Source organism: Ranitomeya variabilis, chromosome 4 (assembly GCF_051348905.1).
Source record: "Ranitomeya variabilis isolate aRanVar5 chromosome 4, aRanVar5.hap1, whole genome shotgun sequence".
NCBI lineage: Eukaryota > Metazoa > Chordata > Amphibia > Anura > Dendrobatidae > Ranitomeya > Ranitomeya variabilis.
Window position 1 is genome coordinate 227,650,017 of NC_135235.1, and position 23,958 is coordinate 227,673,974.

The 23,958-nt window shown below is 41.5% G+C and overlaps 1 protein-coding gene across 1 annotated transcript in view; it reads left to right on the plus strand.

Annotated features, from left to right (window-relative positions):
• The window catches only part of LOC143770479 (phospholipase A2 inhibitor and Ly6/PLAUR domain-containing protein-like), a 29,750-nt gene that overhangs the window by 2,149 nt on the left and 3,643 nt on the right, over positions 1-23,958 (plus strand). The window contains exons 2-4 of the mRNA XM_077260122.1: positions 13,863-13,982; positions 22,247-22,396; positions 22,904-23,044. Coding sequence (XP_077116237.1) covers positions 13,863-13,982; positions 22,247-22,396; positions 22,904-23,044 — 411 coding nt within the window. The remainder of the gene's footprint in view (positions 1-13,862; positions 13,983-22,246; positions 22,397-22,903; positions 23,045-23,958) is intronic.

Consider the following 23,958-nt stretch of genomic DNA (forward strand, 5'->3'; position numbering starts at 1 on the left):
TTGGGACAGGGGAAAGTGTGATTTCATTTATTTTGATAGCTTTTGCAGTACCTTTGTATATGCTATCAATGTCTGTTTCATGTGGGTTCCATAATTGGATCCTGGGTCTTTCTCAAGAATGAGACCGCCTTGTGTCAGGAACTGAAGGTGTCTTCAGCACTCTCCTTTAATTTCTATGATAGGTTCATATACTGGTGGATCTGCACTTTTAGGAGCTACCATAAAAATAAATAGAAAAAGTAATATATTTGTTAACATCTTTCCATTCCTAAATGCTTATGATGGGGCCCCTTTTCTTGAAATACATGTGTGTGGGATCTTGTAAATATGATATGAATGTGCCGGATGGGACAACCGTTTTAAAGAAGCCTCCATTAAAAATAAGCACCACCGCCACCGGTGGCCCCATTTTACTGGATGAAAAAAAATTGGGCTGCAGCAAAATGGTGCCAGCGGCAGCACTTGCGCAGTATCATCTATCGGTAAGCGATAGATGCTACTGTGCATACGTCGCTGCTGTTGCCATTTTGCTGTAGCTACATTTTTTTTTTCAAAGCCACCATACATGTATGCAGTATGTAAAATAGGGGCAAGTCAGTGAAGGACCAGTGACCTGTCATAAACTCATAAGGATGAATATGAAAAAAGAGCACCAAATAAAGCCCCTCCCACAGGTCATCAAAGAGCACGAGAATCGCATCAACTGAAAATTGCAAATACAGATTAAGCGAGAACCACAAGACAAATATCATCAACCAATGTCTCATTTTAATCAGCATCATGGTGCCAACCTGACAGTGTCTGTAGTTTACTGAGCAAAATCCTGCAGATAGGTTCACTTTAAGTTTAAAAGGGTTGTCCATCCTTTTGATATTGGTGACCTATGCTTAGGATCATTTGGACAGACAGGTCATCAATTTCAGATTCAACATCCACCAATTAGTTGTTTTCAGCTCTGGTGCCAGCTGTATACAGAGCAGGAACATTTTTGAAGTTACCATTGCCAAGAATTAAAGCTCAGCTCCTATTTATCCAAATAGGAGCTGAGACGTATGCCTTGGTCTTGATCAATATATGTGAATAGAACTGCTCCACTCACATCCTGGGTGTCGGACACGTCAGCAATATCATAAGGCCAAGCAACCCCTTTAAGGCTATGTTCACACGTTCAGCATGTGGGCAGTATTTTACATCATTATTTGTAAGCCAAAACCAGGTGAAGAACAATCAGAGGAAAAGTATAAGAGGAGAACGTCACCAATTCTGAATTTTTATCCCTTCCTGATTTTGGCTTACAAATGCTGATGCAAAATACTGACCAAATACTGAACATGTGAATGTGGCCTTTAGAAATGTATTTCCTCTAGATGGAACATTTTGTTTTTTTTGTTGTTTGTGTTTCTGAGCTGGGACAGGACTTGGATCTATTTCTAGAGTTTCACTGGTCTATAGTAGTGATCGCAGGGAGATGACAAGGGATCGTTGCCAGAAGAGAGTTGGGCCGTTGCCAAATATATCGGGTGATACAGTGACTGCGTGACCACACCCAATGTGTTTGGTATCTCTGCCGTGCACATCAACGGTCCACTGCAGACCAACCTTAATGGAGAAATGAAAAATGAGATATTAGATGACTACAGAGAGCAATTAGCGTATAATACAATTCATAAGGAGCCAGAGTTTGGGCTGTGCTTGGGCTATGTTGGGAGTTGTAGTGTTCTACTAATAAATATTTTGGGCTGTAGTATTCTACATAAAAAGTCCAATACAATTGTATAATGGTCATTTCCAGTGATTAGTCACATTTGGGAATTGCAGTGGTCAATGTAGAGAGTATGATAGGAATGTACTATGGTCAAGTTGGGATTTGCAGTTCTGTATGTAACGAGTATGATAGGAATGCATTATGGTCTTGTCCAGTGGTCGGCTCAGACTGTCACTGTCACCCTTTTTTGCTACAAGTTAGGACCTTTAATATTCCTCGGCTCTCGTGAAGCCATTCCTCTTTTTACCATCTTTCTTCCTTTGAACTCCTGCACTTAATTGCATTGTGGAATGTGTCTTTTGGCCTCTCGTACAGTCAGGGAGTTCACGTCCTTCTGGTTTATTAATACTTCAGAGCATGTCCCGTTACTGTGACTTCAACATTCCAGATTCCTTAGTCCGGTGCCAGAGACATAGTGTCAGGGTATGGAATTCTTCTGTAGAGCGTCCGTGTTCTGTGTGCAGACAGGGTCGGGGAACTATGCACGAGTCAAAACTAACACGATCCTGCTTGGCGTTGTCTCATGAAGTCAACCCCTTTCCATTTGACTTATTAGTTCATGTATAAGGATCCACCTTATATTCCCTATCTAGTGGACAAAGTGGAGAGCTGACTTTCACTCTGGTGGATTTGACCATTTCTGTACACACGATTGACCTTTCAATTGAATGGACTGCACATAATTCTACATTTCACCTGTAGCGGGCACCATTCCCCAGTGATAACTTCCAGGGGCATATGGATCCCCATCATTCACCTATTCAGAAGACAATCCCTCTCTATTGTTGGATTTATCTGAAGCAGGGATTATAGAGATGGAGCCTAGTGTAACAGTATTTTATTGAAGACTGAACTCTAGATATTAGCTGGAGGATTTATTTAACAAAAACCTAAGATATGGAGATATTTAAAAGTCATTCCCATGTCAGACATTTGTAGAATATCTGCAGATTTTTCCATAAATGTCTTTTGATTGCAGGGTCAACCGTTGGGACGCATGTCTGTCTATCTCAACGACTTTGCACCATCTCATGACCTTTATAAATGGAGACATTTTTTCCATTCACCTCTTTATAGTTACATAAAATAGCTGAATCATGATTGATTATCTTCAGAACCCTTATAGAGATATCTATGGAAAGAATCTATTTATTTTGCTATCTTTTATTGTGCCACCATATTGCATGACATTCTACTGATATGGTCATTGATGTTTCCATTGGGGCTCACAAATCAGCAAGTCTTTGGAGCATAGGAGGAGACGCACACAAACACGGTGATAACATAAAAACTTCTTTTAGATTTTGCCTTTGGTGGAATTTGAACCCAGGATCCTAGCTTTGCAAAATCAAGAGTGCTAACTACTGAGCCACCACAATTCAAATCGAGAAACTCAAGTCAAGTCACTTCTTCATTTAGAGCAACTGTAGACTTGTTCTCATTATTCATTCCTCAGATAGATGTGGTTCGTAGTGGTCTTAACCTGCATTTGAGATTATCCTAAAGCAATGTCTATACCCCAGAATTTATTAGGAACTTTGGAAGAATTTTTGGAATGTTAACCTACAACCTCAACGCGAAGATGGCGCTCCCCTGTCCTGAGAAGGAATTAGGGTGCAGCATGTAACTTGGCTGGGTCTACACACCATCTGGGGAAGAGGAATAACTGGGTTCATAGGTGAACTAAAAAATATTACTTATAATGTGCTAAACAAATGGCAGATTCCAGATATTATGAAGTCCAACTATACCAGAAAGAGAGAAACAATAGATGCTAGTGGCGATCAAGGTTCCAAAATCAGTTACCCAATATCTGTTATTCATTGGATTCCTTAAAGGCTCTACGAAGCTCTACTAAGATGATGAAAGTGGCCGAATAGACTCATTGTCTCCTCTGAAGTGGTGGAATGAGTCAACATCAGGAAGAGGGGGACCCATTGTGTCTTTTCATTATCCTCTAAATATGGATATATGGCCTGACTGCCATCCAGTCCAATAGACAGGAAATAACTTATTATCATGAAACACCGAGACGACAAAAATGGTTTTCTGGTCTAAAACGGTTTGAAATATCAAAAAAATTTTGAACAACTTCTAAATAAAAAATAGGACTCTTCAACAACATTGGCGTAAAAATGACTGGCGTCCTTCACATTTATAATTCTTACTAGATGGTGGCCTGATTCTAACGCATCAAGTATTCTAGAATATGTATGTATGTGTGTATATAGCAGCCACATAGTATATAGCACAGGCCACGACATATTGTAGATTACCCGATGCGTTAATACAGGCCACGCAGTATATAACAGTGGCCATGCAGTATATAACACTGCCCACATAGTATATAACATTCCCACGTAGTATATAGCAGCCATGCAGTATATAACACAGCCCACGTAGTATATAGCAGCCATGTAGTATATAATGCAGCCCACGCAGTATGTAACACTGCCCACGTAGTATATAGCAGCCATGTAGTATATAACGCAGGCCACGTAGTATATAACACTGCCAACGTAGTATATAGCAGCCATGTAGTATATAATGCAGCCCACGCAGTATATAGCAGCCATGTAGTATATAACACAGCCCACGCAGTATATAGCAACCATGTAGTATATAACGCAGCACACGCAGTATATAAAACAGCCCACACAGTATATAACACAGCCCACACAGTATATAACATTGCCCACATAGTATACAACACAGCCCATGTAGTATATAGCAGCCATGTAGTATATAACGCAGGCCACGTAGTATATAACACTGCCCACGTTGTATAAAGCAGCCATGTAGTATATAACGCAGCCCACGTAGCATATAACACTGCCCACATAGTATACAGCAGCCATGTAGTATATAATGCAGGACACATAGTATATAACACTGCCCACATTGTATATAGCAGCCATGTAGTATATAACGCAGCCCACGTAGCATATAACACTGCCCACATAGTATATAGCAACCATTTAGTATATAACACAGCCCACACAGTATATAACACAGCCCACGCAGTATATAACACAGCCCACGTAGTATATAGCAGCCATGTAGTATATAACGCAGCCCACGTAGTATATAGCAGCCATGTAGTATATAACGCAGCCCACGCAGTATATAACACAGCCCACGTAGTATTTAGGAGTGTGGGCACCATATCCCTGTTTAAAAAAATAATTAAAATAAAAAATTGTTCTATACTCATCCTCCGTCGTCCACCGAAGCTCTGTCGATGCACACGTGGCTGCCGCCATCTTCCGTTCCCAGGATGCTTTGTGAAATTACCCTGATGACGTAGCGGTCTCACGAGACAGCTAAGTCTTCTGGGTAATTTCACAATATATCTCTGGGAACGGAAGATGGCGGCAGCCGCGCACGCCTCGATGGAAGATGAGAATATACGGGGTTTTTTTTATTATTATTTTTAACATTAGATCTTTTTACTATTGATGCTGCATAGGCAGCATCAATAGTAAAAAGTTGGTCACACAGGGTTAATAGCAGCGTTAACAGAGTGCGTTACCTGCGGCATAGCGCGGTCCGTTAACGCTGTCATTAACCCTTTGTCAGCGCTGACTGGAGGGGAGTATGGAGCGGGCGCCGGACGAGAATGGACGAGAGTAGGCAGGGACTAATTCTCGTGTGCCCATCGCTGATTGGTCGTGGCAGCCAGGACAGGCAGCTGGCGAGACCAATCAGCGACGCGGGATTTCTGTGACGGAAGTTGCAGACAGAAACACAGAAGGACAGACAGAAAGATGGAAGTACCCCTTAGACAATTATATAGTAGATTCTACAAATATGAATGGTAAACTTCCAACATTTTGTTAAATATCTCACCTTTTGGAACTAATAAGGAGTCACATCTATTTATCTCCTAGGCTGCAGTTACATTCAGAGTTCCCAGTCCGGCTGTTACTTGTCAGTTGTCAGGATATCACATCTCGCTGGAGCCTCCTGCTGGCCAATGTCCACTTTGCAGCAGAGACAGTGTACAGCAGAAGGACTGTACTTTCCACAATGCAACCAATTGCTGTGAATGGCAGGAGGTCAGCTGTTAGGAATGCATCCTTCCACACTAATAAATTCCAAACAGCAGCCAGCAGAATTCTGGGTGCAGCTCCAGATGTAAGTGGAGTATAGGGCATGAAATGACTAAAAAGCAACATAAATGTAGAGAAGGGTGTCTGATGTTACTCAGCATTAGCGAGTGAATATAACAATGCAACTGTGCATAAGTGAGGAGTTGGTATTTCGACTCAACCCCATTCTCCTAAAGACAAAAAACAAACACAGCACCATAATCTGCACTAAATGAAATACTTAAAGAGTAACTGTCGCTTTAATTTTTATTTCATAAATCAATAGTACACATGAAAATAAGCAACTTTGTAATATATTTTATCAGAGAAATCTGCTTTGTTCTTTTCCTGAAAAGATTATTTATTCTGATAAGGTTCTATGCTCTGCCTTTAGCTCCTCCCTCCTCCTACTACAAAGAACTGTATCCATAGCAACTGCCATCTCCTGTTTCAGCCATGGAAAGGTCTCTCTTCACTGATTACAAATTTTGATAAGAAATGATCAATTCTGGCAGAGAACGAAGCAGATTTCTCTGATAAGATACAGTGGGGCAAAAAAGTATTTAGTCAGTCAGCAATAGTGCAAGTTCCACCACTTAAAAAGATGAGAGGCGTCTGTAATTTACATCATAGGTAGACCTCAACTATGGGAGACAAACTGAGAAAAAAAAATCCAGAAAATCACATTGTCTGTTTTTTTATCATTTTATTTGCATATTATGGTGGAAAATAAGTATTTGGTCAGAAACAAACAATCAAGATTTCTGGCTCTCACAGACCTGTAACTTCTTCTTTAAGAGTCTCCTCTTTCCTCCACTCATTACCTGTAGTAATGGCACCTGTTTAAACTTGTTATCAGTATAAAAAGACACCTGTGCACACCATCAAACAGTCTGACTCCAAACTCCACTATGGTGAAGACCAAAGAGCTGTCAAAGGACACCAGAAACAAAATTGTAGCCCTGCACCAGGCTGGGAAGACTGAATCTGCAATAGCCAACCAGATTGGAGTGAAGAAATCAACAGTGGGAGTAATAATTAGAAAATGGAAGACATTCAAGACCACTGATAATCTCCCTCGATCTGGGGCTCTACGCAAAATCCCACCCCGTGGGGTCAGAATGATCACAAGAACGGTGAGCAAAAATCCCAGAACCACGCGGGGGGACCTAGTGAATGAACTGCAGAGAGCTGGGACCAATGTAACAAGGCCTACCATAAGTAACACACTACGCCACCATGGACTCAGATCCTGCAGTGCCAGACGTGTCCCACTGCTTAAGCCAGTACATGTCCGGGCCCGTCTGAAGTTTGCTAGAGAGCATTTGGATGATCCAGAGGAGTTTTGGGAGAATGTCCTATGGTCTGATGAAACCAAACTGGAACTGTTTGGTAGAAACACAACTTGTCGTGTTTGGAGGAAAAAGAATACTGAGTTGCATCCATCAAACACCATACCTACTGTAAAGCATGGTGGTGGAAACATCATGCTTTGGGGCTGTTTCTCTGCAAAGGGGCCAGGACGACTGATCCGGGTACATGAAAGAATGAATGGGGCAATGTATCGTGAGATTTTGAGTGCAAACCTCCTTCCATCAGCAAGGGCATTGAAGATGAAACGTGGCTGGGTCTTTCAACATGACAATGATCCAAAGCACACCACCAGGGCAACGAAGGAGTGGCTTCGTAAGAAGCATTTCAAGGTCCTGGAGTGGCCTAGCCAGTCTCCAGATCTCAACCCTATAGAAAACCTTTGGAGGGAGTTGAAAGTCCGTGTTGCCAAGCGAAAAGCCAAAAACATCACTGCTCTAGAGGAGATCTGAATGGAGGAATGGGCCAACATACCAACAACAGTGTGTGGCAACCTTGTGAAGACTTACAGAAAATGTTTGACCTCTGTCATTGCCAACAAAGGATATATTACAAAGTATTGAGATGAAATTTTGTTTCTGACCAAATACTTATTTTCCACCATAATATGCAAATAAAATGATAAAAAAACAGACAATGTGATTTTCTGGATTTTTTTTTCTCAGTTTGTCTCCCATAGTTGAGGTCTACCTATGATGTAAATAACAGACGCCTCTCATCTTTTTAAGTGGTGGAACTTGCACTATTGCTGACTGGCTAAATACTTTTTTGCCCCACTGTATATTACAAAGTTGCTTATTTTCATGTGCACTATGGATTTATGAACTAAAAATTTAAACAATGGTTACTCTTTAAGACAGGAAGGAGGCAAACATTCTGAAATGCATAGGATAGGCAGCATGTCAATGCTGGAAGTGGTAATCGTTTTTGAAGTCTTTCAGTTTAAAATAGTTTTTCACAAAAAAAAGTGATTGCAGAAATATAAAATGAGAAAACTAGATAGAACTCACCCATCCCGAGTCTGCATTCACTTCTCCGTCCCGGCTCAGAGTTATGCGTATGCTGAGTATTACCCTTTATAACAAACGGGGTGGTCGGAGCTTACCATGCTTGTAAGGTTAGGGTGGGAGTGTGTTTAAGTGCCGTTATCATGTGCATGGAGGAGGGACCTGTTTCTGAATAATATTTAAAAAGGTGGAGGCTAGGTAACAGTCAGATTGTGTGGGGTAGCGCATTTCAGAAAACTGGAGCAGCATGGGAGAAGTCTTGGAGATGGAGGTGCGAGGTTCAAATTTTGGAGGATGTTAGTCTTATGAAATAATGGAAAATCCAGCGTGTCCGTCTTCAGTAAAAAATGATATTCTTTATTGGTAATCCATAAAAATCGCACAACGTGCATGGGGTTAAAAGAATTTGCAGATAGAACAAACACATTTCGGATTGTAATCCTTATTCATTCATTAATTTTTTTTTCGATGTTAGTCGTAGGTCAGTTTCAGATTGGAAGTAACGTATAGAGAGAAAGACAGGGGTGAGGGAGGAGATATAGGGTGGTGCAGAACTGTCAAGATCTTTGTGGGTGAAAGATATGAATTTATATTGTATTCTGTAGCGAATGGGCAACCAGTGTAATGACTGGAACAGGGTGGAGGCTCCAGGGAAGTGGCAGAACAGAAATACGACCCTGGCTTCCGCATTGGAGAGTAGAGAGTTTAGAAAGAGGGAGACCGATCAGTAGAGATTGAGTTGCAGTAATCCAGACGAGAATGAATAAGGGCGACAGTAAGAGTTTTAGCAAATTCACTGGTGAGTAGAGGATGGATTCTGGAGATGTTTTTAAGACGCAGGTGACATGAGCGAGTGATCGGATATAGGGAGTAAAGGAAAGTTCTGTGTCAGAAATAACCCCAACACAGCGAGCATGATTCTGGGAGTTATGGGGAAACTATCCAAGGTAATTTCAATGTCAGATAGAGTAAGGTTAGTAGAGGGAGGAAACACAAGAAGTTCAGTTTTGGAGAGATTCAGTTTCAGATAGCGGGATGACATGAAGTTAGAGACAACAGACATTCAGTCCTTGGTATTTTTTATCATGGTGGGGGTGATGTCAGACGAAGAAGTGTATGATTGGGTGTTGTCAGCATAGAGATGATACTGGAACCCAAATCTACTGATGCTTTGCACAATGGGGCAGAGTATAGAAAAAAGAGAGGAGAGCCTAGAACTGAGCCCTAGGAACCCCAATAGTAAGGGGACGAGGAGAGGAGTAAGGGATAGCAAAAGATACAGAGAAGGAGCCGTCAAAATGGAAGGAGCAGAACTAAGAGAGAACGGTGTCCTAGAGGACGATAGAGCAGAGCAAAGTGAGGAGGAGATGCACTATGAATAATGGTGTCGTGGACACCAGAAATGCATCAGGTATTTAACCCTATTTGTCTTTTTATGAATCCTAAATAAAATCCTTGCTTTATTGAGCTGCTGGAAGTGCTGATCTCCCTGTTTTTTCCTTCTATTATCCTTTACAATTAATTATAATGATACCCTGTAGTATAATCAAGAGCTGCACTCACTATTCTGCTGGTGCAGTTACTGTGTACATACATTACATTACTGATCCTTGAGTTACCTCCTGTATTATACTCCAGAGCTGCACTCACTATTCTGCTGGTGCAGTCACTGTGTACATACATTACATTATGGATCCTGAGTTACATCCTGTATTATACTCCAGAGCTGCACTCACTATTCTGCTGGTGCAGTCACTGAGTACATACATTACATTATGGATCCTGAGTTACATCCTGTATTATACTCCAGAGCTGCACTCACTATTCTGCTGGTGCAGTCACTGTGTACATACATTACATTACTGATCCTGAGTTACATCCTGTATTATGTATTATACTCCAGAGCTGCACTCACTATTCTGCTGGTGCAGTCACTGTGTACATACATTACATTATGGATCCTGAGTTACATCCTGTATTATACTCCAGAGCTGCACTCACTATTCTGCTGGTGCAGTCACTGAGTACATACATTACATTATGGATCCTGAGTTACATCCTGTATTATACTCCAGAGCTGCACTCACTATTCTGCTGGTGCAGTCACTGTGTACATACATTACATTACGGATCCTGAGTTACATCCTGTATTATGTATTATACTCCAGAGCTGCACTCACTATTCTGCTGGTGCAGTCACTGTGTACATACATTACATTACTGATCCTGAGTTACCTCCTGTATTATACCCCAGAGCTGCACTCACAATTCTGCTGGTGCAGTCACTGTGTAAATACATTACATTACTGATCCTGAGTTACCTCCTGTATTACACTCCACAGCTGCACTCACTATTCTGCTGGGGCAGTTACTGTGTACATACATTATATTACTGATCCTGAGTTACCTCCTGTATTACACTCCAGAGCTGCACTCACTATTCTGCTGGTGCAGTCACTGTGTACATACATTACTTTACTGATCCTGAGTTACATCCTGTATTATACCCCAGAGCTGTACTCACTATTCTGCTGGTGCAGTCACTGTGTACATACATTACATTACTGATCCTGAGTTACCTCCTGTATTATACTCCAGAGCTGCACTCACTATTCTGCTGGGGCAGTCACTGTGTACATACATTACATTACTGATCCTGAGTTACCTCCTGTATTATACTCCAGAGCTGCACTCACTATTCTGCTGGGGCAGTCACTGTGTACATACATTACATTACTGATCCTGAGTTACCTCCTGTATTATACTCCAGAGCTGCACTCATTAGTCTGCTGGTGCAGTCACTGTGTACATACATTACATTACTGATCCTGAGTTACACCCTGTATTATACTCCAGAGCTGCACTCACTATTCTGCTGGTGCATTCACTGTGTACATACATTACATTTCTGATCCTGAGTTACATCCTGTATTATACCCCAGAGCTGCACTCACTATTCTGCTGGTGCAGTCACTGTGTACATACATTACATTACTGATCCTGAGTTACATCCTGTATTATACTCCAGAACTGCACTCACTATTCTGCTGGTGCAGTCACTGTGTACATTGTTATGACCCCAATGGCGAGGGTCTCAGAGATATCAGCAAGTCTGCGAAGTACAAAAATCCAGCTCATAGGGCAGTGGTAACTGGGTTGACCATATATCTACTCCTAACGCCAACACTAGAAGTAGCCGGGGAACATGCCTACGTTGGTCGCTAGATGTCTCACGCCAGCCGGAGGACTAACTACCCCTAGAAGAGGAAAACAAAGGCCCGCTTACTAATAGCAGAATGTAGTAAGATAACTTATATGGTCAACAAAAACCCTAACAAAATTCCACACTGGAGATTCAAGAACCCCCGAACCGTCTAACGGCCCGGGGGGAGAACTCCAGCCTCCCTAGAGCTTCCAGCAAGGAAAGGATACAGATAATGAACAAGCTGGACAAAAATGCAAACAAAAACAAATAGCAAAAAGCAAGAAAGCGGACTTAGCTTAATCACGCAGGAACCAGGATCAGTAGACAAGAGCACTACAGATTGGCTCTGATATCAACGTTGCCAGGCATTGAACTGAAGGTCCAGGGAGCTTATATAGCAACACCCCTGACCTAACGACCCAGGTGAGCATACAAGGGATGATAGACATACCCAGAGTAAAATCACTAGTAGCCACTAGAGGGAGCCAAAAGGTAAATTCACAACAGTACATACATTACATTACTGATCCTGAGTTGCATCCTGTATTATACTCCAGAGCTGCACTCACTATTCTTCTGGTGCAGTCACTGTGTACATACATTACATTACTGATCCTGAGTTATACCCTGTATTATACTCCAGAACTGCACTCACTATTCTGCTGGTGCAGTCACTGTGTACATACTTTACATTACTGATCCTGAGTTACATCCTGTATTATACCCCAGAGCTGCACTCACTATTCTGCTGGTGCAGTCACTGTGTACATACATTACATTACTGATCCTGAGTTACATCCTGTATTATACCCCAGAGCTGCACTCACTATTCTGCTGGTGCAGTCACTGTGTACATACATTACATTACTGATCCTGAGTTACCTCCTGTATTATACCCCAGAGCTGCACTCACAATTCTGCTGGTGCAGTCACTGTGTAAATACATTACATTACTGATCCTGAGTTACCTCCTGTATTACACTCCACAGCTGCACTCACTATTCTGCTGGGGCAGTTACTGTGTACATACATTATATTACTGATCCTGAGTTACCTCCTGTATTACACTCCAGAGCTGCACTCACTATTCTGCTGGTGCAGTCACTGTGTACATACATTACTTTACTGATCCTGAGTTACATCCTGTATTATACCCCAGAGCTGCACTCACTATTCTGCTGGTGCAGTCACTGTGTACATACATGAAATTACTGATCCTGAATTACATCCTGTATTATACCCCAGAGTTGCACTCACTATTCTGCTGGTGCAGTCACTGTGTACATACATTACATTACTGATCCTGAGTTACCTCCTGTATTATACCCCAGAGCTGCACTCACAATTCTGCTGGTGCAGTCACTGTGTACATACATTACATTACTGATCCTGAGTTACACCCTGTATTATACTCCAGAGCTGCACTCATTATTCTGCTGGTGCAGTCACTGTGTACATACATTACTTTACTGATCCTGAGTTACATCCTGTATTATACCATAGAGCTGCACTCACTATTCTGCTGGTGCAGTCACTGTGTACATACATTACATTACTGATCCTGAGTTACATCCTGTATTATACCCCAGAGCTGCACTCACTATTCTGCTGGTGCAGTCACTGTGTACATACATTACATTACTGATCCTGAGTTACATCCTGTATTATACCCCAGAGCTGCACTCACTATTCTGCTGGTGCTGTCACTGTGTACATACAATACATTACTGATCCTGAGTTACATCCTGTATTATACTCCAAAGCTGCACTCACTATTCTGCTGGTGCAGTCACTGTGTACATACATTACTGATCCTGAGTTACATCCTGTATTATACTCCAGAGCTGCACTCACTATTCTGCTGGTGCTGTCACTGTACATACAATACATTACTGATCCTGAGTTACATCCTGTATTATACTCCAGAGCTGCACTCACTATTCTGCTGGTGCAGTCACTGTGTACTCCTGTAGTGAAGTAGTCCGCACTGTCAGTTGCTTAGTGCAGTAACAGCATATACACAGTATCAGTGGTTATACTATTTTCATCATTGTCCTGCTAATCTGTTAGTAAATACATCATGCTTCTGAGCGCATTGATTGGCTACTGTGTTTAAGTGTTGGCAGCAAACAATAACCATTAAACAGCTTTTACTTCATTTATTGCGGAAGAACCAAGTAAAAAAAATTGTGTTAATTGTTATTCAATTCTGCTTGAAAATTCAACAAACACATTGCATTTCAATTTATGTCCAGCAGGGGGCAATAGGTCATACCAAACTGCCGAATGTGTTTGATAAGACATTATCTTGTCATGGACGCTTTCTCATGTATCCTCGTCTCATCAAAATCCAACAATCGTTTCTGTTTTGTGATGTTTTTGAAACCTTTGATTCTGAGATTTCTCTGTATTTTTTATCGCAGGTTATTCTCTGTCGTGTATTGAATGCACATCGCTGAGTGACACTGTATGTAAAGGAGAATCGAAAACCTGCTCCTCTGGAAATGACTCCTGCATTTTATCCTATATAATCACATCCATGGGTAAGTTACAAAAAGTTTCCGAACGTCTCCTTTATTCACAGGTTCTCTGAGTTTTTCAGGCTACAGCTTTGTCTCTTTTTTATAGACGTTATCCTAGTATAATAGAAAGTTAAAGTTAAAGTTGGAAGGGACCTCTAGGGTCAACGGTATCTCCGGGGTCATCGTGTCCAACCTTCTGCTCAATACAGGATTCACTAAACCATCTCAGACAGATCTCTGTCCAGCCTCTGTGTGAAGACTTCCATTGAAGGAGAACTCACCACTAGTGTTGAGCATTCCGATACTGCAAATATCAGGTATCGGCCGATATTCGCTGTATCGGAATTCCGATACCGAGTTCCAATATTTTTGTGATATCGGAAATCGGATTCGGAAGTTCCTATAAGTTCCCAGGCGTGTGCGGTGCGTATGGTTCCCAGGGTCTGGAGGAGAGGAGACTCTCCTTCAGGCCCTGGGATCCATATTCATGTAAAAAATAAAGAATAAAAATAAAAAATATGGATATACTCACCCCTCCGACGGACCCTGGACCTCAGCGGTGCAACCGGCAGCCTCCGTTCCTAAGAATGCAGTGAGTGTAGGGCCTGCAATGACGTCGCGGTCTTGTGATTGGTCGCATGACCGCTCATGTGACCGCTCACGTGACCGTGACGTCATCGAAGGTCCTTCACTCACTGCATTCTTAGGAACGGTGTCAGACGCTTGCACCGGTGAGAGCCAGGGTCCGTCGGAGGGGTGAGTATATCCATATTTTTTATTTTTATTCTTTATTTTTTACATGAATATGGATCCCAGGGCCTGAAGGAGAGTTTCCTCTCCTTCAGACCCTGGGAACCATCCAGGATAGCTTCCGATATTTGTGTCCCATTGACTTGTATTGGTATCGGGTATCGGAAGGTATCGCTCAACACTACTCAACACTACTCACCACCTCTCATTGTCGCCTGTTCCACTCATTGATCACCCTCATTGTCAAAATTTTTTCCTAATATCTAATCTGTATCTTCTCCCTTTCAGTTTCATCCCATTGCTTCTTCGTTATTCGCTGCTTGAATTTTAGTATTTTAATTTTAAGTAGTGCATCCTCACTAACGTCACTGGCAGTGCACCAACACAACCTTTACCTTTATATCTCTCAATCTTGAATCTCATTTGCATCCACATCCACTAAACCAGCTTCTTACATGTTAGAGTTTGAAGGATGTAAATAGTAAAACTTAACACTTTTTTTTAATCTACGTTAAAGCAATAGGAAAAAGCTTGATCCAATGTAAAAATAGTTTTCCCATGTCTGGTATCATCTGTGGACTGTTCCAAATTATCAGATATCATATGACTTATCACCCAACCATCTTCTACTGATATTTCTCCACCTATTAATTTTCTTTCACCAATTTCTTTACCTGGCCTAACCTCTAGGATACCATTACTTAGTTTCCAAACTCTATAATCCCACCAATCTGCCAAACTCCACCAACCGACTAATCACCACCAAACTCCACCAACCAGCTTCATTAAACTTCATAAACCGACTCAGCTGAATTAAACACCGCACTCACGGATGGAATATATTGCAAACAATCATATAACAATTTATTAGTGTATATACACATCAAAGACAGCAGTGCAAATATATGTAGTAGGAAGCGTATACACAAGTTGACGTTTCGAACCCCACCGGGTTCTTAATCATATAACGCTGTGAAAAAAGTGGGGAAATATAAGCACGTAAATAACAACAAATCATAAACAATAAGAAAACATTTTAACAAGGCAAAAAATATACACAAAGAGGCACAGAGCCCAAAGGAAGTTGCCCCAAACCAAAATAAAGTAAAGGTTCCTACCAGTTCCAATAAGGAAGGGTGAAAATTCACCAGTAGTGTTAAATAATCACCAAAAACAGACCAAAATCACCATAGAAACACAATGGAGTGAGTAAAGGGAGGTCAGGATTACCTTACAATGACCTGTAGTAAGGAGAGTATGTAGAGATCCCAGCCGGGATAGGGTATTGCACTGAGTAGATATGCTGTGGGGAATTGTGTGATAATTAGAAAACTGCTGAACATGGAGGTAGATTGGATTAGTATGTAATAGGTACCTAGTAAAAATGTGGAGAATCCACTTGCAGGCTAGCTGCCGCTAGGAAATAAAGCCTGGGGACAAAATATACGTCATGAGCGATCCTAGTAGCAAATAGGGCCTCGGGTGGCCAGAAAATGCATCTCAGGGGTGCATTACCTTTGGCTTGCGAAGTGAAGAGCGGCGCTCCCGCGCCCTGCTGTGCTGCACTAGTAGGGGGTAATGACCGGGTTTAAATAGAGATATGAGAGCGGTGGCGCCGACCGGAAGTAGCTGTGGCGAAACCGGAAGTGATGTAGCGTTACCTAGTAGGTACACCTAGTACATGTGGGTGTAACTATGGACGCTATGAAAGAGCTATGTGTTCATTAGAACACAGGGCGCCTGCGCAGTAGTGGCCAGAGTGGCAATCACCAGGGGCTGTGTGCAGTATCCTTTATAACCCAGCGGATGGAGGCAGCAGAACAAAAGCTGTGTAATGTTGCATAATGAATGGGTTCACTGTCAAGACCATATATACAATGCAAAAAAACATGGTAATAAATGCAAAAAGTAGTGAGAGACAAATGTTAATAAATTTTGGAAGACCAATGGGTGGATACTAGATAAAAATTGAGAAGTCACAGAATGCACTAAGTAAAAAATAGGAAAATAATAAATATAAATAAAAATAAAAATAAAAATAAAAATAAATAAAAATAAAATATAAAATAAAAAATAAAAAATAAAAAATAAAATTTTTTTAATAAAATAAATCAGAATAGAAAAATAAATGCTGAAAAATGGTATTAAATACAATCATGTGGCCTGGACCCATGCAAGGTGATGTCGAAAATAACAGGAAAAATAATAATGAATATGATAAGATGAAAATGATAAAAATAAAAATAAATATAAATGTAAATAAAAATAAAAATCAAGATAAAAAATAAATAAAAATCAAAGATAAATGTAAATAGAAATAGAAATAATGATAATCATAATAATAAAAATAAAAATAAAAATACAAAATAAAAAATAAGAAGTAAAAAATAAAAAATAAAAAATAAATAAAAATAAAAATAAAAATAAAAATAAAAAATGGCGATAATGGAAACCAAGTCACGACATAGACTCACCAGCAGGGTATCCAGGACCTGGATACCCTGCTGGTGAGTCTATGTCGTGACTTGGTTTCCATTATCGCCATTTTTTATTTTTATTTTTATTTTTATTTATTTTTTATTTTTTACTTCTTATTTTTTATCTTGATTTTTATTTTTATTTACATTTATATTTATTTTTATTTTTATCATTTTCATCTTATCATATTCATTATTATTTTTCCTGTTATTTTCGACATCACCTTGCATGGGTCCAGGCCACATGATTGTATTTAATACCATTTTTCAGCATTTATTTTTCTATTCTGATTTATTTTATTAAAAAATTTTTATTTTTTATTTTTTATTTTTTATTTTATATTTTATTTTTATTTATATTTATTTTTATTTTTATTTTTATTTTTATTTATATTTATTATTTTCCTATTTTTTACTTAGTGCATTCTGTGACTTCTCAATTTTTATCTAGTATCCACCCATTGGTCTTCCAAAATTTATTAACATTTGTCTCTCACTACTTTTTGCATTTATTACCATGTTTTTTTGCATTGTATATATGGTCTTGACAGTGAACCCATTCATTATGCAACATTACACAGCTTTTGTTCTGCTGCCTCCATCCGCTGGGTTATAAAGGATACTGCACACAGCCCCTGGTGATTGCCACTCTGGCCACTACTGCGCAGGCGCCCTGTGTTCTAATGAACACATAGCTCTTTCATAGCGTCCATAGTTACACCCACATGTACTAGGTGTACCTACTAGGTAACGCTACATCACTTCCGGTTTCGCCACAGCTACTTCCGGTCGGCGCCACCGCTCTCATATCTCTATTTAAACCCGGTCATTACCCCCTACTAGTGCAGCACAGCAGGGCGCGGGAGCGCCGCTCTTCACTTCGCAAGCCAAAGGTAATGCACCCCTGAGATGCATTTTCTGGCCACCCGAGGCCCTATTTGCTACTAGGATCGCTCATGACGTATATTTTGTCCCCAGGCTTTATTTCCTAGCGGCAGCTAGCCTGCAAGTGGATTCTCCACATTTTTACTAGGTACCTATTACATACTAATCCAATCTACCTCCATGTTCAGCAGTTTTCTAATTATCACACAATTCCCCACAGCATATCTACTCAGTGCAATACCCTATCCCGGCTGGGATCTCTACATACTCTCCTTACTACAGGTCATTGTAAGGTAATCCTGACCTCCCTTTACTCACTCCATTGTGTTTCTATGGTGATTTTGGTCTGTTTTTGGTGATTATTTAACACTACTGGTGAATTTTCACCCTTCCTTATTGGAACTGGTAGGAACCTTTACTTTATTTTGGTTTGGGGCAACTTCCTTTGGGCTCTGTGCCTCTTTGTGTATATTTTTTGCCTTGTTAAAATGTTTTCTTATTGTTTATGATTTGTTGTTATTTACGTGCTTATATTTCCCCACTTTTTTCACAGCGTTATATGATTAAGAACCCGGTGGGGTTCGAAACGTCAACTTGTGTATACGCTTCCTACTACATATATTTGCACTGCTGTCTTTGATGTGTATATACACTAATAAATTGTTATATGATTGTTTGCAATATATTCCATCCGTGAGTGCGGTGTATTTTCTCATTACTATTACTTGGGACTTAGTGTCCGTTACACTCGCACCTTTTGTTGATCTAGCATGAGTGCAGACTAATTTCTCCCTGTCAGCTGAATTAAACTTCACCAATTCACCATCTTAACTGTTCCAAATGCCAACAGCCCACTAAGAAACTAAACTCCACTAAAACTTTACCAACCCACCTATAAACTTAACTCCACCAAACTTTCCATCAGTGCATAAATTCAACTCCACCAAACAGGGTCGGCTCCAGGTTTTTGAGGGCCCCGGGCGAAAGAGTCTCAGTGGGCCCCCCCTTTAACACATACCACAATTCATGATGCACAGATATACTCAATAGAGGGAACTTGTCATGTCCCCAAACGCTATTAGTAGGCAGATATGGGGTTAATCCACAGGTTAGGCTATGTCCCCACGATCAGGATATAGCAATGTTTTGGACACAGAGTATTTTCGCTGCATCCAAAACGCTGTGTTCTAATCATGCAGGTAAATCCGCAAGAGTTTTTTCTTGAAAAACATTGTTTTTCCTCTTGTAGGACATGTTCACACAGAGGGTTTTTGGCAGTGTTTTACTACTGGTGTTTTTTTTTTAAAGATTTTCTACTGCAAAAGCTGAGAAAAAACACCTAAGTATGAGCCAACCTTAGAGTTAGTCTCCGCAGAGCAGATTTTCATATGAACTAACCACAAATCTCCCCCAAATCTCCAGTGGGTAATCTGCGCTGCTGGTCATTCCAGTGGATTTTTTTTTTTAACCTGTGACATGTCATGTGACACTGCAGTGGTTGGCTGTACACAATGGGATGGGATATTCCAGACGCAGACCCCACAGCGAGCACCACAGGGTCAGCCACAGATTTTTTGCTTCAGATTCTAATGCACTTACACCTCAGTGTGAACATGGCCTTAGGTAAACTAAGGCTACTTTCACAGTAGCGTCGTGTGACGTACGTCGCAATGCGTCGTTTTGGAGAAAAACGCATCCTGCAAAGTTGCCTGCAGGATGCGTTTTTTCTCCATAGACTTGCATTAGCGACGCATTGCGACGGATTGCCACACGTCGCATCCATCGTGCGAAGGATGCGTCGTGTTTTGGCGGACCGTCGGCACAAAAAAGTTCCATGTAACATTTTTTTGTGCGTCGCATCCGCCATTTTCGACAGCACAGAATGGGCAGCGGATGCCTTGTAAAACTGCATCCGCTGCCCACGTCTTGCAGTTATTCACAGCGTCCGTCGGTACGTCGACCCGATGCATTGCGACGGGCCCGTACCGACGGAGAAGTGTGAAAGTAGCTTCTGATGTGTCATATCTCCCATAAATCCTATAAGACTGGGCCCGTATGTCACATCCTGAGATGTCTCATGTGCCAGTGCTGCTCTTCATAAACTGTTCTAAGTACATGGGTACAAATGTCAGGAATTTCTAGAAATAACTCCTCTTCTCAGGGCAATAGGAGCATCGCCCTGAGGACTGACCCTGCCAGCAGATTCCCCCTGCTGTACCCAGGAAAGGTGGGCAGCACAGGGGCAGGGGGGACAGGTGCTGTACCAGGGCAGAATGAGTGGAGCCCCTGTGCCCCCAGGGCCCGGAGGGTGGCATCAGCAGTGGGCAAAAGGGCTCTCAGGCAGGCCTCCTGCACTCACAGGGGAATAAGTGCCCCCTGCAGCCAACTATTCAGGAGTAAGGTGGAAAGATGCGCGCCCCCCCCTTATACCTGCTGATATAGCCGTCACCGTCCCCATCACAGGTTTGGAAGATGCGCCTCATGATCCTCTCCTCGCCAGTGCTGGAGGTGTCGCTGCTACCGTTGCAGCTGCTGCTCCCGGTGACTTCCGCCGCCGCCATAGTGCACGGCTGGGCATCCATAGACTGGCCACTGTTGGATGAGGAACATCCCGGAGCTAGCTGCGGACACAGCACCAGTTCGCAGCCCAGCTCTCCTCTCTCCCAGGGGCTGTTCCTCTTCCTTTCCCGCTCCCCTGCCACACCATGCACTCATTCCGTGCACTGAGTGCGCTCCCCCGGCTGAGGGGAATAGTGAGGGAGAAGTTAATGGCGGGTCCATGAGGTCAGGATGGGACCTGACCGATGCGGTTCCCCTCTGTTCATTGGGCCCCATACGTCAGTAAGGGCAGTAATGCCCTGACGGCGGCCCTGCTGAACAGTGTGTGTGCGCAGCAGTATCCCAGCGTGAGTGGGCCCCCCTGTCTCGCCAGGGCCCTGGCACTTGCCCGGGTGCGCCGGGTGCTGACGCCGGCCCTGCCACCAAACTTTACCAACAGACACAAATCCAATGAATTAAACCAACTCAGCAACTCAACTTCACCAAACTCCTCCAACCAACTCAACTACACCAAACTCCTCCAACTAACTCAACTTCACCAAACTCCTCCAACCAACTCAACTACACAAAACTCCTCCAACCAACTCAACTACACCAAACTCCTCCAACCAACTCAACTTCACCAAACTCCTCCAACCAACTCAACTACACAAAACTCCTCCAATGAACTCAACTACACAAAACTCCTCCAACCAACTCAACTATACCAAACTCCTCCAACCAACTCAACTACACCAAACTCCTCCAACCAACTCAACTACACCAAACTCCTCCAACCAACCCAACTACACCAAACTCATCCAGCCCACTCAACTACACCAAACTACACCAACTTACAATCTTAAGTGCTCTTTGAGATGATTTTGATAATCGGTCCTATGTTGGATTGCAATGCATGAACTGGGAGGACATCTCCTGACCCAAGCATGAAAGCATCGTAGGAATATATGAAACTGTCACATTTGATTCAGGAGATCTGTGGCCAGTCTGGTGCATTACGATCCGACATCAAACCGATTATCATGGACATCTGAAAGAGCGATTACTCCGCTAAATGATACCAACCTACCAGCAAACACATCTACTGCAAAAATTTACCAACCTGCTCAACTCCAATCACCCACCAACCAACTCAACTCCACCTAATGCCACCAACCAACTCAACTCCACCTATTGTCACCAACCAACTCAACTCCAACCACTCACCAACCAACTCAACTCCACCTAATTCCACCAACCAACTCAACTCCACCTAATGCCACCAATCAACTCAACTCCACCTAATTCCACCAACCAACTCAACTCCACCTAATGCCACCAACCAACCAAACTCCGTCAAACTACACCAATTCATCAACTTAACTCAATCAAATCACACAAGCCCACCAGCCAATGCAACACTAAAAGTTTGCAAACCCACCTACCTGCTCAGGTCTACTAATTCATCAACTCAAATTCACCAAACTCCATCATCCCAACAACGAATTTCCATTAACTCAACGAGTCAACTAGATACTCTTCTACAACCGCTCTGTACCTTACATTATCTTTTACTAGAGTAGCTCAGGGATGCCCTTGATGCCAAAAACTAAATAGATGTCTATTTATTTGTAGGTGGAATGGAAATATCGAAAATGTACATCCGCCAATGTGGACAAAGCAATTTGTGCTCGAAAACTGGGAGTATTAGCCTCCCCAATGGTAGAATAAAGGCTGGGACAAGCTGCTGTAAGACCAATGATTGTATGCCTGCTAATCCTGTCCGTAAGTTACCCATTCACAAAAAGTTTGGATAATGATTTTATAATACCATCCTCACATCTCATGGACTCCTGAACAGCTTCTTTGTCCAACACTGTAAACCTCTAATCAAATTATCTAAGATAATTGTACATGATGCGAGCTGGGCTAATACCTTCTGGGAACATAGTGTGACCCAATTAATTTGGTTGTCCACTACAAAGACAAATCTGAACAAAATATTTACTCCACTATGGTCCATATTAACTGTTGCTGGTGCTTGGCCTATCGGTGTTCATGCATTGCCAGGATTGTTAAAAAAACACTATTATACAAGATTTAAAGAAGCACCAGGAAATGCTAAAGGTTACTTTTATAATCAAACTATTTAAAAATAATTAATATTTTTATGATACATAGTTACTATGAAGCAGTCTTACTTTTTTTAACACCTTGCTTTTCTATGGGTTGTCTTTTTGTTGTTTGTTTTATTTTAATCCTAATTATTGTTTTGTTTTTTTTCATCTTAAGTGCCTACAGACTCAAATGAAAAAAATGGCGTAATGTGTAAAACATGTTTTGCTCCAAACTCTAAGTCTTGCAACAGTGACCTGATCACCGACTGTGTTGGAAATGAGAATGTGTGTATAAATCAGCTCACTACTATAACAGGTAAAAATATATATGCAGTATATAAATTAATAGCTTCTTAATATTTTTGATGTAAATTAAAGCATTACCGGCAAATTAAAGGGACTTTTAACGCAAGTTTTTGCTAAGTAATCTGAGGACAGCACAATATAGCAGCTGAGACACAGATTTCAGGGATGTGTCACATATTAGGCTGTGGGCTGTTGTTTCCATACAATGAAGGTTTTATTACTAGGAAATTACCACTGACTGGACTACAGTGCACAAGAGCCCTAGTCCGACCACGCCCCTTATTTTGACAAGCGGCTCACTGTCAATAGACAATGTCCACATAACTTGTTTGATTGTGTTACATCTATTGCACCCAGTAAACTAAGTGATACACCATTGGAATCAGGCTCTCTTTGCTACATTATGTTGCTCTCTGATATACTGGCAAAACCCTGGAAAATTTGGTGTCAGATTCCTTCAACTATTTGGCAAAAGCCAGGAGTAGGCTTAGGGAGATCAATTAATCACCTTAGTGGCTGCATTTTCAAAGTTTTTTTTAATTTAATGTGAGTAATGATAGTTAGAACTCTTCTTATACAATATGTGGGTGTTTTGTCAATAATACTACTTTAGCTTAGATATCTCTACTGGGTGTCACTATAAAGCTTTAATATGAAAAAGACTTCTCTTTAAAAGGTTCTCTTTACACTTTGAAATGCCAAAAGTGTTGCAAGGGTTAAATGGCGTATCAAACAGTTCCTCAGGGGCAGGGCTAATTCTTAAATGTAACGTAAACAGGTCTTTTAGCATGACCGTCCCCTGTTATCTTATATTTTTTTCTGTTAGGCAGTTTCCTGTACAGAGCCTGTATACAACATGATCACTACAGCCAATCACTGGGCTCAGCATTCTTCTCTTTTGTAAAAGAACCCAGTGATTGGCTA